This window comes from Diceros bicornis, chromosome 11, assembly GCF_020826845.1.
Source record: "Diceros bicornis minor isolate mBicDic1 chromosome 11, mDicBic1.mat.cur, whole genome shotgun sequence".
NCBI classification, from domain to species: Eukaryota; Metazoa; Chordata; class Mammalia; order Perissodactyla; family Rhinocerotidae; genus Diceros; species Diceros bicornis.
This window is the reverse complement of record NC_080750.1, coordinates 67,415,846-67,433,295: the sequence shown is the minus strand read 5'-3', so window position 1 is coordinate 67,433,295 and position 17,450 is coordinate 67,415,846. Positions and strand designations below refer to the sequence as shown.

Sequence of the window (17,450 nt, the reverse complement as noted above, 5' to 3'; positions counted from 1 at the left end):
ACACCTAAGGCCTGAAGAGACTGATGGCTCCTGGTGAAAAGTTATCTTCAGCAGTGGGCGATGTAATCTTGGAGGCCTCAGTCTCTGAGGGTCAGGACTGGAGACATATTAAGTACAAGGTGAGACCAGCTCCTGGGAGGTTTTTGCTCAAGTAATTGGGAGGGGGTGTCGGGCATCCCTCAGGACATTCATCTTGTAATGGGTCGACCTGCACAGTGTACAGCCCAATAAGGAATGCTCCCCCATTGCACTGTAGAAAAGAGAAGCAATTTCAAGAGGGCCAAAGGCAAGAGGAATTTTTTTCCCCTACACATCAATATAGTAAGAAATGACTTTATCCAAAAAATGCAATATTTCACCTTTTGGTCATTTCACCCTTGGCAGAATAGAGGCTGGTGAAATTGTCTGTACAGTTCCTTGCCTAAGAAAATGAGTTGGAGGTCTCTGAGGGTTCGGGCCTCCATCTGTCATTTCTTATATTTTAAAAGGGAAACCAATGATGGGTGGACTGAGCTCCCTCTCCTCCCCAGAGACAAAGACTCAGGATTCTCTTCCAGCATTTGCTCTGAGGTTTTCTCTAGAAGAGTTCAAGACCTTTTGGCTTTAGCTTGATTTTCTAACCTTAGCTCTCAAAATTTTTTTAGTAATGAAACTTGTTCTTCAAGCAATACTTTATACAGAACCACAATACATGAAACAGAAAAAACTCAGAAATTTATTAGCATATATTTATTTTATAACATCACGTTTATAACATTTTAATTTGTCTACTGTCAACAAACGACAACAATGAGGCCATTTTCATGAATACAAAAACACATGAAATCAGGGTATATTGGATGACAATTGTATCACTTTGGTTGAACAGTACTGAAAAATATAACTTAGATAAATGATTACAAATGGTACCTTTTTAAAAAAAATACTTTTCTTACACTCTCAGGATATTCTTCAGTTAAAATTATCCACGATCAGAAAGAATAATTTATTGTTTCAAAGTCAAATCCCTAACAACAGTCAACAACTACTGGGACTCTTATCACAAAGATAACAGACACAAGCACTCAAACTTCCATAAGAGCTAAAATGGTTTCTAATGTGATGTTGCCACAACTTGACTGACAGGTTACATATTTACTTGCTATTGCACAACTGTTAGACCAATAAGAGAGCATGCAGTGAGCAGACAATAAGCATTATGAAAATCATAATGAGTCTCAAGGTTTGAGGGCTTTCTATGTTCCAGACTTCATGCTAAGTGCTTAAAAGGCACTATGGCATTTGATCCTAACAACAACCCTATTCTATTATTTTCCCCTTTTTCTGATGAAGAAGCTGATGTTTAGAGAAGTTAAGCAACTTGTTTACTGGATACACAAAGCTCCCATGATGCTCTACGTCACCGTGTGGGAGCCTGGCCTAGCATGTAACTGAATGGTGCTCATTTATGCTCTGCCAGCACACTTCACATCACAGGATACGCATGGGTCTGATTTAAACATCTATGAGGTGCTATCTCTTCCTTATTCTATGAATGATTAAAAGAAGTTCTGATATGCACTCAGATATCGCAAGGGAACATTTTCTCAAACGTCTGCACAAAATGAGTCAATCTGGAAATGAAAGTGAGCCTGCTGGTGAATGCTGATGTGTTAAAATTTGAATATCAACAAACTTGAATCTACCTGTTATTTATTAGAGATTTAAAGAGTTTAAAACATGTTTTAAAGATGGAACGGGTGAAAAATCACTGTAGAAAACCATAGTCACAGTGAAGAGAAAATTAACAAAAATCAGAGAGTTCCAGACTTCTGTCTCGGCTCTGTCGCTTGTCAGAACTTTGATGCTGAGGAGGCCACTTAACCCATCTGAGCTTCAGTTTCTTTCTCTTTCAAAAAGAGCAAATCACCTCATACTGGGGCTGCTGGACACATCACATGGGATATGTGTAAAGCACCTGGCACATAGCAGGCCCTCAGTAAATGGGAGTTCCCTTCCTCTCCTCTTTGCCCTTTGTCGCCACTCAACATCTTCCCCTCTAACCAGACTGGCCTGCTCATTAAATCCAAACACGGCCCGCATGTCCCCACTCTCCAGCATGATCTCTTCTAACGTCTCCCTTTCTCGGAGGCTGCCTCTCTCACTGTGGACCTCTTGAAAGCAAGGATTAGGCTGAGTCACCTGAGTCTTCAGGGCCTAACACAGTGCCTGGAACTGTCTATCTGACACCTAGCGGAGAAGCAGGAGGAGTGCTTTCCAAGTCAGGAAAGAAAGAGACCTAAAGGCGGAGATGGTTGTACTCATTGGCAACAACACTTTCATTGGCTTCTATTGGCATCATGAACTTATTCACACGAGGTTACATATCTAGCTTTTCACATGTCGAGGCCATGTCCTCAATGAGACCGTAAGCTCCGAGAGCACGGCCCATGCTCGGTTTATGACTGTGACCTCCTTGCACAGCGCCTCACGCTGCTGGGAACTCAGAGGGAATCTGCCGATTTGAGAACGGAAAACACCCAAGGAGTCAAAGAGCTTAGATTTTTAAATAGATTTTAAAGATATTTTTTTCTCACATCATTTCTTTCTTACCATCTTAGCATGGTGTGGGTAAACTTGGGTCTATTTGGGGGTATTTAAAGGAAACCTGAAGTGCTTCAGATTCCTTCAGGCTTACTGTCTACTATTTGGAATTTAATCTTTTGTTTATTAATAATCTATGTAGGGTCCAACAAACTCTCAGATTTTTTTTTTTAGAAAGAAGAATCAAGACCTGGCTTGAATGCCTTGATTTCAATTGCGTACATTAAAGAAAAAAATACTGACAAGGTCTTAGCCTGGTACAGGGAATGGCCCCAGGCCCACAGGCTGTGGGTCTCCCTCTGAGTTGGTTTTTAGTCATCTGCCTCATTGTCCCAGTGGCCATAGCCGTCCCCCTCATCTGGCTCTTCAACATTCTCATTTTCAAAAGAGGCCTCTTCCTCCTCTTCTTCCCGGATTACCTTCATTAACTCAAGGAAGCTGGGAGGCTGCCTCTGGTCTTTCCGCTCCCTGAGCCTGCACCAAAGGATTTCACTAAGGCTCGCCCCAGCCATGACCTGCTCCAGGCGGACCTGATCTGCGATATTCCTAGGGATGGCCCGCTTCTCCACAGCTCTCCGGAGCAGGGTTTCTAACCGTAACACATAGGCTGAGACTTTCTCGCCTTCCTCCTGATAGGTCTTCAGATATTTCACCTGAGAGGTCCTGCGGCTCTCTAGGCTTCCGAACACTTGCTTAAATGCCTCCAAACACTCCTCCACACTGATGGACGGATTGTCTGCCTGCACTATATGCATGAGGTCCAGGGCAGGGCCACGCAGGCTTTCCATCAACCACCTTTTCTTTTCTGCCTCTGCTACCGGCCACTCTTTGACTATCTCAGTGGCCTGTTCCAACCAGATTTCAAAGGGCTCTTCCTCCGGGGTGGGCACAGCGCTCCCTGAGAACACCCTCAGTTTCCGGTATCTCATGGGGAGCAGATGCCGAGGGGCATGTGCTATTGCCTGTCCCAACAAATGGGCCAATAACTCCGGTGATATGCAGGGAACTGTGGCTGGAGACACTCCCTCATGGCCAAGGGCCCGGAACATACCAGAGACTGTTTGTCTCTCTTTTTCTAGAAAGAGGTTCAGTCTTTCAAGAAATTCAGTGTCCTGGTTGGGGGTCTTAAAGATCACTTTCCAGATGCCCCCCCTTCCCTGAACCTCGCTGGGGACCACTGAGACATCAATATCCTCCATGAGCTCTAATAGCACAGCATTGGCATTCTCCTGCTTCCTGAATATTTTGCCAAGCAGTCTATACCTGCCCAGAGACTTCAAAGTCTCCTGGAGAACCTCCTGAATCTCAGCCTCATTACAGTCCACTGGTATCCCCATAACCATCAGCGATTTCTGATCATCCACACTCATTATCCTGCACCAGTCCTCCAGCAGTGCCAGTGCCATCGTCCCAAATATTTACTCGCTCTGACCCTAGGGGTACCAATTAGTTTGTGGTGCAGATGGGCACTGCCTCAGGACTGAGACTATCCTGGAGGAGCTTCCAAACTTATAACCCACCAGGGAATGGAACCTGGGTCAGGTCACTCCAAGAGCAGCCTCAGTCTTCTGGACCAATAACCTTCACTGCCCAGTGGCAAGAGCTCAGCACCTCCCGTTGTCTCTAGACCTGCGGTGGGTGGCAGTGTCTCAGTGGCTCTGGAGTCTGGTGGCTGCTGTTTCTCTCGCCAATGCTAGCAGCCACGTGGTGGTGCTGACCCCCTGCTGACGGTCCGCTGCACCTTCGAGAGCTGTTTTCACCACTTTCCCCGTCTCTGCTGCTTCACCTCTCTAGTCAACAGGGAAATACCTCCTCTGGCCCCGAGGAGTCCTGGAGAGACGTCTCACTGCAGAGTGGCTTGGACTCCTAATGAGAGAACGGTCAGTTTTACCAGCCCTCTCCTTCCCAGGGAGCATCTGTACTCCAGTTAGGGATGGAGGTGGAGGGAGACCCGGGGAGACATTGTACTTGTGTCTATCCCACTCTGTCAGATCTCTTCTTTGCCTACAGTGACATTTTTTTTTTCTCTTGGGGACCCTCCTGCAACCTAGCTTCCCCACCGCACGCTCATCAGAAGTGCTGATTAATATCTGAGCCCCAGTTGTGGACAGGACTCAAGATTTTTCCCACATGAATAATGAAATCAGGAAATGTGGTGAGATACCTGTTTATGCGTTCCAGAATGTTCCATGAGAGTCAAGGAGCTTATTCAGCTTCTAGCACAGGAAGATGTCACCCAAGTCCACACAACAGCGTGTCTGGATCTTAGCTCCAGCCAAGCCAAGTTGCCCTGTTATACATAAATAATAGTGTATTTTTATGGCTTGATAATATCCAGTGATGAAGACTGTTAATGCACTTATTCAAAAATATGGCAATCCTTCAAAACTTAATTAAATCTACTAAATTGAGTTGCTTCATTTCTTTTAGAAATCATTCAAATATTTAAAAACAATTTAATATAGGCATAATAATATAATTTATAAAATATACTTTAATATGACATAATAATATAGGTATTACAACCTAATAGAAGTATAACAATTTAAAAAACCTCAGGGCCAAATAAACTCAGAATTATGAATTAATTCTCTTTTGCTATGTCTGGTCAGGCTTTGCAAAAGCAAAATTAAGATGTTTCTTTTGCTATGAATGGTAAGTTATTAACACGACACTTTCTTCATAGCATTTGAACTTGAACGGGTCATTTGAGGAAAAAGGAAAAGAGAGGAAGCACATCTGTGGCGAGGGGGTGGAGACTGGGTATTGTGAAAAGGGAAGAGCTCCTAACGTGTCCCAGTTACTGGTGTGGAGTGTGTGTTAGGAACCACCACCGTTCTTCCCCAGGCCTGAAAATCTCCATCAGTCCTAATGGGGTCCATATGCCACAGATGCCAACCTGCAGTTATGGCGGCAGCTGCTCCTGCTGCAGGCACATTTCCCGAGTCTTCCCGGAAGGTGCTGAAGGCGGCGCATGCCAGAGGGCCAGAGGGCAAAATGGTGGGTCACGCCCTCCCCAGCAGGCCCAGGGATCTGAGCTCGATGACTCTTCCGTACCTCACTTTCCTCTTCTTAGATACGGGATGACCCGTATGGAAATATTTGGATATGGAAAAAATGTGAAAATCTTGTATTTTCTCACATAAAGACAGGATAAGTTGGAAAAGAAACCAGACTTTCAGGTGGAAGACTTCACTGTAATTGTTGCGCCATTTAACTAGATAGTGACCTTGGGCAAAGCTCCTCAATAGCTCTACACCTCAGCTTCCTGCCCTGGAAGGAAAGCACTCTTCTCCCTGGGCTGCTTTGAGGAGGAAATGATGTAATTCACGTAGAAGCACTTTATTCAAATGCTAAGCACATCTGGTGCTAAGTCCGAAAGCCTGCCCCTGGTTCTCTCAGCCCCTCCACACGCACATTCCTCTCCTTCCCCCTTCTCCCCTTCTCATCCGGGGACTCCTGCCCACCTAGCATGGTGGGCTCCTCACCAAACTGTGAGTGGTGGTCCTCTAAATTTAACTCCATTCACCAAACTATCCCTCACAACTAGGGGGTGGGTATCCGCATTTAATGCTTCTAGGGGCAAGGGCTGACAACGGGACCGAATACTTGGTCACACTGCCCCTCGCTACGGTCCTGCGGTAAACAGCCTCTTAGCCCAAACCCACCCTGGTTACTGAGCATGCCCAGACCTCTCTCTCGAGCCGCCAAAGGATGGGCATCATTTTTGCAGGATTTTGACACTGTGGAAAGAGGGGCGGGGCTGTAATCGACCAGAGGTAGAGACTGATACACGGAAAGGACGTGGGGACGGGAGTAAGCCGTGAAGGACCCTCAGAGACCGTGTTACTGGCACAAATCAAAATACCCCCCTGGATGCCCTGTGGCTGTGGCTAGTCTATCCGTACATACACACCAAGTCCCCACACACCTTTCCCCAGGTTGGCCTCACACAATCCAAGACACTCAATCACAGCCAGCACCCCATCTCCTACCCGCCACTGGACGCGCACGCACTTACGCCTCAGGCACGCGGCGTCTGGCCACCTGGGAAACCCCGCGGCTCTGGCGCAGTGCGCAGCAGGGCGGGGTGGGGACGAGGCGGGGCGCCCGGGGCGCCGGAGAAGGACTGGAGATTTGGGGAGTGGGCTTTAATCTGCGGCTTTCCCCCACTTTGGGCGGGGGCGGGAGATACCAAATGAAGACCTTCTCCTGTGCTCTACTTGGCGCAGTGGCGCAGTTACTGGTGCATGGCGCCTGGGGCAATACATAAGTTGCCGTGCTGGACTGGACTCTGCTACACTCTCACGGACCGTAGACCTATGTCTCTCTCTATCCGCTCCCCACCGTTTGCTACGCCCCTCTGCATTTCTCCCCGCCATGCTGTGCCTCTCCCACCACCGTGGATGCACAAAGTGAGAACCTTCTCGTTTCAATCTCTGCTCCCAGCAGCCCACCAAGGGCCGTGTGTAAACTAAGGCTTTGGTGTCCAGCGCCTCGTATGGCCCCTACCTTTCTGCGCCGCCTGCGCCATCCCTTCCCCATCCTCAGTGCCGCCCCTTCCCCTCCCCCCGGGTATCCTGACGCCTGTCAGTTTGTCCCTCTTTCCCCATCCATCAGCTCACATCCTGGGTGATGAAACCCTCCCCACGGTGGGCCACAGCCCTTGGCCCATCTCCGCAATGTGGTGGGGAGAGACGCCTGGGCCGGGCAGGCGGGGAAGAGGGGCGCGGGAGCCAGGGGCTGCGCCCTCAGGTCTTCGCCGCCGCGTGCCCTGCTCCATACTTACGGTGGAGCCGGGAGCGGTCGGCGGGCCCTCCGCTCCGCATCCATTAGCCGGTGGTCTGGCCACTTCACTTCCGGAGCGCGGGGCTCCCAGCGGCGCGGCGCTCCCTCCCTCCGCTGCGCTCGGCTCCTCTCCCGGCGCCGCGCCCCGCCCCCGCCCCGCCCGCGCCTCCCTCCTCCCGCCGCTGCCGGGAACTGGCAGCCTCTCCGCTCCCGCTGCCGCAGCGGCCACCCGCCCAGACCCAACTTTGCCGCTCGCCGGAGCTCGCGCGGCGGGGGGAGGCGTGGGCAGGGAGGGGAGAAAGCGGGGTCAGGGGGAGGGACCGGGAGCGGTGGGCCGCCCGTTCGCCAGCCCTCCTTCCTTTCTGTACACCTTGCGGTAGGCGCAGAGCGGTAGCCGCGGCAGCAGCCAGGGGGTTTGTGCACAGGGAGAGGCAGACTTAGGGACCAGCAGACGGACGGACCGACAGAGAGGACCCTCCTCGAGCCCCCGCGCCATGGCCGAGAGGAAGCAATCCGGGAAGGCGGCGGAGGACGAAGAGGTCCCTGCCTTTTTTAAAAACCTGGGCTCAGGCAGCCCCAAGCCCCGGCAGAAATTCTGTGGCATGTTCTGCCCCGTGGAAGGGTCCTCGGAGAACAAGACCATCGACTTCGACTCGCTGTCGGTGGGCCGGGGCTCGGGGCAGGTGGTGGCTCAGCAGCGGGACGTCGCCCACCTGGGCCCGGACCCGCAGCCTCCGTACTCCCGGCAGGGCCGGCGCGCCGGCGGGGAGCCATCTGTTGAATCGAGCCGGAAGGTGGAGATCCGGCGGGCCTCGGGCAAGGAAGCCCTGCAGAACATCAACGACCAGGTTGGTATGGGGGGAGGGGTGTTTGAAACGGAGGACCGGGCGCGGGGGTCGCCCCTCCCTCGCCTCCTTCCAGCTCGGTGAAGAACGAGGATCTCAGCGTGCCCACCGTCCTGCCCCTCCTCGAACATTGCCTCCCCGCATCTGCACACGCACCCCACCCTACCCGCCCCTTCTCCGTGCAGGGTGCGGAGAGGCTCGGGCTCGGCGGTGGGCGGCTGTGCGCCCACAAAGGCTGCCGGCGCCTCCCCGGGCCTGGGCAGTAGCGCGTGGGGGTAAAGGATGGGCCGATCCCCGGCTAGGGGGTCGCATGGTCGGGGGGGATGGGCCGCCGTCCATTCTTAAATCCGGCCGGGCGGCTTCCGATTGCAGCTGTGGCTGGATGCCCCACCCTTTTTTGATGCAGCTCGGAGCGAGCGGCGGAGAGTTCGCGTGCAGGCCCGCGGGCTCCCCGGGGGTCGGGAGGGGCGGGGGCTTCGATGGCCGCTCCCCACCGCGCCCTGCGCGTTCACCCACCGCACCTCCTCCCGCGCCCTCCGCGCTCGCGTCCCGAGCTCAGAGGCCAGCACCATGGCCAGCGCCTCCCCGGACCGCCTCGCAGAATCGCACCACCCTTGACTCCTGTTCGCAGTGTGAGAAGAACGAGGGAGGCGGTGGAGTCACGCGAGGAAACCGAGACGCTCCTCAATAGCCATGTGGAGAACAAAGTTCGCTGAGTACCCTAGCAAGGGCTTCCCAGAGCGGTCCCCCCGCCGCTGCTGGGGAAGCACGTTGGGGATGGGGACTGAGTGGATTATGTTCAAAGGGTAAAAAGAAAAGAAAAGGGGAAAACCCCTCACATTTTGAATAGATTGTCAGAGATGGATTAGATCCCTACACTGTGTCAATGGGGGAACAAAGAAGACCGATTTGGTAAACCTTGATTTTAGAAAGTGTTGTCATCTCTCGCAAATATGTATAGTGTGCATTTTAAGTGCAGTAGTCTTCTTGCACCACGTTTTTTTTTATCAGGGTGACCTTCATACTTGTGCAATTTTTTTCACAGCCTTATTTTCTCTACTGATCAGTTACAGTGTGGAATGTTTTAACACTTGTTTGCTGTTTCTCTCCCATGCCCATTGGAGAAGATGAGAAATCAGTCAATGATTGATTATTTATTGGAGACCTATTGTGTGCCTTCCCTTGTGGGGCAGGGGGATGGTTAGCTATTAAAAGTTCAAGGTGCTTTCTTCTTAAGAGGCTTCCAGACTAGTTGGGAGTGGTCTATACATATTCACCGAGTGATTCCACAGCATTTATTTGGCATTCAGGTTGTGTGCTTACAGTGAGAACAATTATGAGTTGCTGATAATGGCCTGAGCATGTTACTGTTTCCTGATATGGCATAGAGTTTTGGAGCTTTTGACTCTTAAAGGACCAATGCTAGGAAAGATAAGACATTTGCTGTCATTTTCAAAAGGTGGGACAACACATCACTTAATTGATTCCTCCTCCCCGAGCCCTGTCCTCTGGTTTATTCATATAGGAGGGTATCTGATGTGCATGTGTCACTATGAAGCAGCCAGAAGAACCGAAGTCTAAAAACCTCGCTTTGTTCCAAGTGATCAGACAATTTAAGTAAAAGTTTCTAATAACATAACCTCATCTTCAATAAGTTGTGCTGGTAATTCAGATGTCCTCAAGGGAGGAGAAAAATGCCTTGAGATAAGGAAGAGATCATTTAAAAAAATGGCAGGTCAGGGGGCAGAAGTTGAGAGCGGCCACCCCTGTAATGATGGCAGTGAATTAAAACTCAAATTTGAAAGGCAAAATTTCACTGGGTTAAATAACACCTCTCTTTTCCTGTCCATTTAGAAGCTTAGATGCTGCTTGTTTGAACACGCCCCAGATTTATTAGAAATTCTAAATTGTAAACCTAGGGAGCATGGAGGGGGAGATTTGAAGAGGAAATACCCAACCAAAACCCTGGGCCGAATTAGCCTCCGCAAACCTACATTTGCTTCAGTTGCCAGCTTATCAGTAACAGAGAGTAATCCTGGCTTGGTCTTTCTGCAGTCCTGGATTTTCATTTTCAATTTTGCCTTAACACGTAACGGCTGTTCCTATGGGATTTTTTTCATTCATGACTAAGAACATTTACCAGGATCAGTGCTCACAGTGTTTGAATATTTCATGTCTATATGAGAGAGAAAAGGCATTTGAGGTGTGTGTGTGTGTATCAATGGTGATTTCCAAAAGCACAGCTGGGCCCACCATTTTGACTGAATTGAGTAGCCGTTACTTAGTTTTCAGCTAATGAGCGGGGTGACTGGCAGCATCTCAGTGCGTTCCTGTCAGAAGCCCTGGCACAGAGAGAGGTGGGGAGAACTAGAGTGAGTGGATCCCAGGGCCCCTGTCTCATGCCCTCCCTCCTCCCCCGAATCTGTCTTTATAGGTCTTGTTAATGTGTTGTCAGAAGTGGCTTTGCCCACCTGTCGCACTAGGGCACCTGCTGTTCCTCTAGCAAGGCTTTGAGAAAGGAGGGAACAGACTTCCTTAGCCCAGGTGCTGCATGACTTGTGGGAGGTGAGGAGAGGTTGAGTGTCTGCATTTGCAGGAACTAAGTGAAATATGCTTCTGTTGTGAGCAGGTCAGCACCAGAAAGCAATGGGCGTGGCTTTGGCTGGGATGTCAGGTTTTGGTGAAAGGAAACAGGCAGTGGTGTGATTGTGAATGAGGAAAGCTTCTATCTCATTACTCTCTTTTCCTTTGTGTCCTTGGGGAAGTCTACCTTGGGCTGCAATGAGGTTAAATTGATTATGACCTGTGAAAGACTCTGAGCCTCTTGGAATAGAGGGCAGAAGGGCAATATTGTTGGCCAAATTCTCTCTTGCCAGTGCCCAGGGCTCCCTTAGCCTCCTCCTTTCCTCTTAGGAATTCCCTGCATTCCACCTCAGACACAGTTTAGCCAGAACCAGCTGTTTAGCCAGGGATACTGGAGCATGAGCATCCCTTCCCAAGGGGCTCCTAGGCCCTTCTCCCAGCAGCAAAAGCCTCCATGGACTTGAGTGGCAGAGGAGTGATTCTCCACTTCTCCAGGGCAGGTGCCAGTGAGTGAGCTATACACCAGTCTGCTGAACTTGACAGAATCACTGGGTCTGTAAAATGCTTTCTGACATTCCCTTCCATTCTGCGTCCCCGTCTCCTCTCCCCATGTTGATAATCTCCCAGCCCTGGATGCCCAGTGACTCTGCTGCCCTCCTACTGTTCAGTGCCACTCCTATGCCATCCTGATGCTGATGCCCCTTCTAGATCCTCTTTCCTCCGAAAGCAATGAGTTCTGAAATCACTCTCTTCCCCTTTGCCCTTCCCTCTCCCATTCAAAATCTCTTCCTTGTGTTAATCTTAGTTAGAGAGAAATCCCCGTGATTGAAGGCATCCATCTCTTATGTGAAGGACTGATATACAAGTTGTCCCCAGAGGCACTTGTTTGATAACAAACTAGGCTGTTCAACAAAATGAATGTGTAGTTAGCGGGATAGTGGTAGAGATTTGGCTGGGAGCCTAGAACAAGGGTATTAATTTGATACTTTAAGAAGCCACATTGTTTCAAAAGAGGAGACACAAATATGAACATTTGTGTGTTCAGAATTCCAAAAAAACGTAAGACCCGTCTGGGTTCAAAGGGAGAGAGGTGCTTGGGGAGGAGAAGGAAATGGCGACAATCCATAATTATTGGTTGCTCTTGATTTCCCAAATGATTATGGAACTAATCATATAATTAGTTAAATTTAAAAAATTTAATTATGGTAAAATACACATAACAAAATTTACCATCTTGACCATTTTTAAATGTAAAGTTCAATAGTGTTGTGCAACCAGTCTGCAGAACTTTTTTCATCTTGCAAAACAGAAACTCTGTGCCCATTGAACAATTACTCCCCATTCCCCTTCCCCCCAGCCCCTGGCAACCACCATTTTACTTTTTGTCTCTATGAGTTTGACTACTAGTACCTCATATAAGTGGAATCATACGGTGTTTGTCTTTTTGTGATTGGCTTATTTCACTTAGCATAGTGTCCTCAAGGTTCATCCATGTTGTAACATGTGACAGGATTTCTTTCTTTTTTAAGGCTGAATGATATTCCTGTAATTAGTTAAATTTTAATGTCATTGATGATTGAAAAAGTTGTTGCTCAATTAATTGACCGGCAATGAATTAATCGTGGGAAGAAGCAAGAAGGGTTATATTTGGAATGAGATAAACTCCTCCAGCCTGGGGCCTGAGGCCTGAGGAGAAGAAAACTCCCACCAGCTAAACGCCTCTGCCATCTTTCTCTGTGTGGGGTGGGGAGGAGAATTGCTGACATTGAACCTCCAGTGATATTTGGCCATGACCTCTTGAACGTTGCATAGTTCACAAACTCATGGTCATGGAAATCAGGAATGCACTGGGCATTTTCCTACCCTTGGTAAAGACTAGCCAGGTATTCTTATGAGTCCTTTGGTGCCAGTCAGAGAAAGAAGGGAGAGTCAGAATTCATCATGGATTCCCACGTATACTACCATCGAATGTCAGAGCTAGAAAGAGACCTAATGATTATTTAATCACCTCATTCTAGAGGTGGAGAGAGCGATGCTCTGAAAAACAGTGCTTCATCCCATGGAACTCAGGTGATAGTCCCAGGATGAGAATGGAGGCCTCTCACTGCCCAGTCCCACTGCAGTCCTATACCAGTAAAACCTTGTTATTTATGGGGCATTATATAACTCTTGAATGTATGTTTACATTCTAGATTCTATATTTCAGAATGTATAGAATATATTATTTTAAAACTTGTCCCCATACCTTCTGATATAGGTGTTATTCCCTGTCTGTAAATAAGGACACTGAGCTTTAGTGATGTTAATGACCTCTCCCAAGGTCTTGCTATTTAGTAAGTGCATGAACTAGGATTTGAACCGAGGTTTCCTACTCAGTCCCATATTTCTTGCAGCACACTCTGCTGTGGCTCAGTTCCATTGCCAGAGATAGTTATTGAACATAAAGGTACAATTTAGTTTTGCAGGCAAAATGTTTCATATCCCATTAAACTTCATGTATTCTATGGGGTAGGCCCTGTGCTAAGTGCTCTATATGTGCTATTATTAATGCTAAGAGAACTCTATTAAGCAGGTACTACTGTTGTCCTTATTTTGCAGAAGAAATATCTGCAAGTAAAAGAAACTTGCAAAGCAACTTGCTAATCAAAAGCCAGAGGCAGAATTTAAACCCAGGTCTGTGTGGCCAAAGAGCCTCTTAACCACTGTGAGGTACCGAATTGCTTTCTATATTAATTATTCTTTTCTCATTTTATCTCCAAAGAGTTAACTATTGCAAAAAAGTTTTAAGTGGCTGCTTTTTCTGTTTTCTGTTTTGCAATGTACTCTTTGACGCCATTTGTAAAAGGGACCGTTGATCTCTCTTTATCAATGTACCCTAAACTGCTGATGTTCTGTCCACCATTTTTTTAAACACGAGAAATGTCTTCAAGTATCTCTGGAACAGAGGCCCACTCTGACAGTATGAGTGACATGCTTTTCCAAGATTAGAGCAATGTGATGACAATGTGATTTCCCACTTGATATAAATTATGAACTGCAAGCAAATAATGAGGGAGCTGTCACTAAAAGCATTGTCAGGTGGCCTTGAGTGGACCATGGGCTGATGGACACTTGAGTTTGGTTGGCTGCAGCCATGGCAAAGGCTGGCAGCATAGGCCAAGAGCGGCACACAGGCAGTGCCTTGAAGGGGAGGCACTTGGTGTTGAAGGTGGCTTGGGTTTGTATTTGAGACGTTATGGACAGCTTGCTGGGCTCTGATTCCAAGGCAGCTCCCTGGCAGAAAGCACTCTGGACCGGCAGTAAGGAAACCTGGCTCGTAGTCCTGGTGCTGTCATTCACTAGCTGTGCTAGCCACACAGTCACCTAACCTGGGGCTGTCATCAGGCTGGGCTCTGAAAGAAGGCTATGCTGTCCGTGGCTGTTCTTTTTTTTTAATTGGGGTAAAATTCACATAACATAAAATTCTCATTTTAAAATCTGCAATTCAGTGGCTTTTAGTACATTCACCGTGTTGTGCAACCATCATTACTGTCTAATTCCAGAACATTTTCATCACTCCAGAAAGAAACCCCGCATCCATTAAGCACTCACTTTCCATTACCCCCTCACCCCAGCCTGTGGCACCCACTAATCTACTTTCTCTCTCTGTGGATTTGCCTGTTCTGGGCATTTCACAGAAATGGAATCATACAGTGTGTGGCCTTCTGTGTCTGGCTTCTTTCACTCAGCATAATGCCTTCAAGGTTCATCCATGTTGTAGCGTGTCAGCCCTTCATTCCTTTTTGTCACTGAACAACATTCCATTGTTTGTATATAGCACATTTTATTTATCCATTCACCAGTTGAGGGACATTTGGGTTGTTTCCACTTTTTGGCTATTATGAGTAATACTGCTATTAACATTCTTTTACAAGGTTTTGTTTAAACATGTGTTTTCGGTTCTCTTAGGTATATACCTAGGACTGGAATTGCTAGATCATATGGTAATTCTATGTTTAGCTTTTTGAGGAACTGCCAAACTGTTTTCCACAATTTTACCACCGTTTTACATTCCCGTCAACAATGTACAAGGGTTCCAATTTCTGCACATCTTCCACAACACTGGTCATTTTCCTTCTTTTTGATTATAGCCATCCTAATGGGTGTGAAGTGGTATCTCATTGTGGTTTTGATTTGCATTTCCCTCATGACTAATGATGTTGAGCATCTTTTCATGTAGTTATCGGCCATTTGTATATCTTCTTTGGAAAAATGTCTATTTAAGTCGTTTGCCAATTTTTAAAAATTGAGTTGTTTGTCTTTTTGTTGAGTTGTAGGAGTTCTTTATATGTAACTTCTGGATACTAGCTCCTTATCAGATATATGATTTGCAAATATTTTCTCCCATTCTGTGGGTTGTCTTTTCATTTTCTTTGTAGTGTCCTTTGATGCACAAAAGTTTTTAATTTTGATGAAGTCCAGTTTATCTATTTTCATCTATCTTTATCTATCTTTTTTGTTACCTGTGCTTTTGGTGTCATATTATCCCTGGCTGTGCTTAAAACTGTTGCAGCTGAAATCTAGCAAGGAAGTTCCAGGGCCTCATTTCCTAGAATCACATTTATGTAACTAAATCCTGTTGTTTTATGGGAGCTTTGAAATTCATTTAGAATAGCATTCGCAATAGCTCAATATTCTTGAATGTTTTGTGTATTGCATAAGTCTGATCTTTCTATCTCATGATCCTGCTCATATAAAGAAAATTCTTTCATTTGTGTGTGTGTTCACACATATATGTGGTATTTTTTATATTTATGTATTTTTTAATGAAGGTGAAAACTTGTTTTCCAGACCAGTGATTTGAGAGTGGCGGGGATGGTGTTGAGGAGGGCAGTGACTAACAAGCTGAATTTAGGAAAAATAAATTTGAGAAATTAATTGAATTCAGTTTTTATTTTGTTCTATTTTTTAGAAATAACATGACAAAAGTACCATGTGTGTTGTAGATAACCCTGATAAACAAATTTTTTTTAAAAAGAAAGAAGTCACTGATAATCTTATTATCTAGAGGTAACCACTATAGCATTTTGTGGTAATTTTTTCCAGTCTTCATACTCCCACCAAAAATGAATAAGAAATACTGTTTTTCAGCATTCCTAACATCACTGAATATTATAGTTCCTATAGATATTTCTCAAATTTATGGGTGACAAGTAGTATCTTGCTTTTTGCTGATTTTCCTGTTAACATATTCATATTTTAAACATTAATTTGTAAAAATTATATATTAAAGTGTACCATTTTAACGTCACTTGTTACACATTTTTTTCCTAGTATGCATCTATTTTTTTTATGGTCTTTATTTTTTGACATCCAAATTTAAATTTTACATAATTAAGTCAATTCACCTTTTCTGATATGTTTTCTGCCTTTCAAGATTATTATTTACTTATATTTTCTTCTAAAACCTTTTTGGATTTTGTGTTTACTTATATTTAAATCTGGCCATTAATTTTTGCATATAACTTGAAGTAAGGTATAATTTAATTTTTCAAATTGGTAGCCAGTTGTCCTAATGGCATTTATTGAATAATTAATGTTTTTCCACTTATCTTTTTTTTTTTTTTTTTTTTTGCGAGGAAGATCAGCCCTGAGCTAACATCCATGCCAATCCTCCTCTTTTTGCTGGGGAAGACTGGCCCTGGGCTAACATCTGTGCCCATCTTCCTCCACTTTATGTGGGACACCGCCACAGCATGGCCTGACAAGCAGTGCATTGGTGTGCGCCAGGGATCTGAACCCATGCAGCCAGCAGCGGAGCGCATGCACTTAGCCGCTATGCCCGCGGCCGGCCCCTCCACTTATCTTTTTATATCCTCAACTTTTTATGTATGTCGGGATGTGTTTTTTGGCTTCCTGCTCTGTTTCATTGATCTGCCTTCCTGATTTTGTGGTGGTTCAATATCCCTTTAGTTACTGAAGCTTTTTAATATCTTTACTTTTCTTAATTTTTTCCACCATTCAGTTGTATTTTCCATTAAAGATATATTTAATTACAGAAACCTAATATGATTTTTACCAGAATTATATTAAATTTATATATTGAATTATAAGAAATATTTAATTTTAAGATAGCAAGCTTTTCTACCTAAGTTTATGGTATATCTTGCCACTTTTTCAGGTATTTTGTTCTGTTCCTCTGAAATTTTTTGTTACATTTATTCCTAGATGTTTTGTTGCTGTTGTGAATGGGAAATTTCCCTATCGTATTTTGTGGTTTACATTCTGGGTGACTCTTGAGTTTTATATTAATTAATAATTGATTGCCTTATTGAACTCACTTTTGGTTCTAATAGTTTTCAATTGATTCTCTTGGGACAGTTTCATTATCTAACATTACTTTTATGTCTTTTTTCCAATACCTTTATTTACTCTTTCTCTTCTTTGTCTGATTACATTGGCTAGAACTTCTAGAACCATGTTGGATAACAGTGGTAGTATGAGGGCCCCCTGTTTCATTTCTGACTCCAATGAGAAGCCTCTACGCCTTCATTATTGCGTGAGAGAGAGACTCTCTATCGTGGTAAATCATCACTCAGTTCCTGCTAGTGTGTACCCTCAGTGTCCTTCAGCCAGTGACCACCAGGAGCACACATGCAGTTGAACGAGTTG

General features: G+C 46.0%; 2 protein-coding genes across 3 annotated transcripts in view; one reads left to right on the top strand and one right to left on the bottom strand.

Moving 5' to 3' along the window:
* Positions 1 to 694: 694 nt before the first annotated feature.
* On the bottom strand, positions 695 to 7,454 carry PNMA2 (PNMA family member 2). Of its 2 annotated transcripts, none has more exons than XM_058550478.1 (3): positions 7,373 to 7,454; positions 4,748 to 4,873; positions 695 to 4,449 (listed from the first exon to the last, which is right to left on the bottom strand). In XM_058550478.1, the coding sequence occupies exon 3, from the start codon at positions 3,987 to 3,989 to the stop codon at positions 2,895 to 2,897; it is 1,095 nt and encodes a 364-aa protein (XP_058406461.1). In that variant the 5' UTR covers positions 3,990 to 4,449; positions 4,748 to 4,873; positions 7,373 to 7,454; the 3' UTR covers positions 695 to 2,894. The 2 variants fall into 2 exon arrangements, with proteins under 2 accessions (XP_058406461.1, XP_058406462.1); XM_058550479.1 differs by lacking the exon at positions 7,373 to 7,454 and adding an exon at positions 5,483 to 5,538.
* Positions 7,455 to 7,736: 282 nt separating this feature from the next.
* DPYSL2 (dihydropyrimidinase like 2) overlaps positions 7,737 to 17,450 on the top strand; it is a 132,168-nt gene continuing 122,454 nt past the window's right edge. Inside the window, exon 1 of the mRNA XM_058550476.1 lies at positions 7,737 to 8,219. Within this exon, the coding sequence (XP_058406459.1) occupies positions 7,866 to 8,219 (354 nt within the window). The 5' untranslated portion in view covers positions 7,737 to 7,865. The remainder of the gene's footprint in view (positions 8,220 to 17,450) is intronic.

What these genes read in the sequence shown, in the direction of transcription:
- PNMA2 (XM_058550478.1), bottom strand. Translation starts at nt 3,989, where the DNA reads ATGGCACTGGCACTGCTGGAGGACTGGTGCAGGATAATGAGTGTGGAT.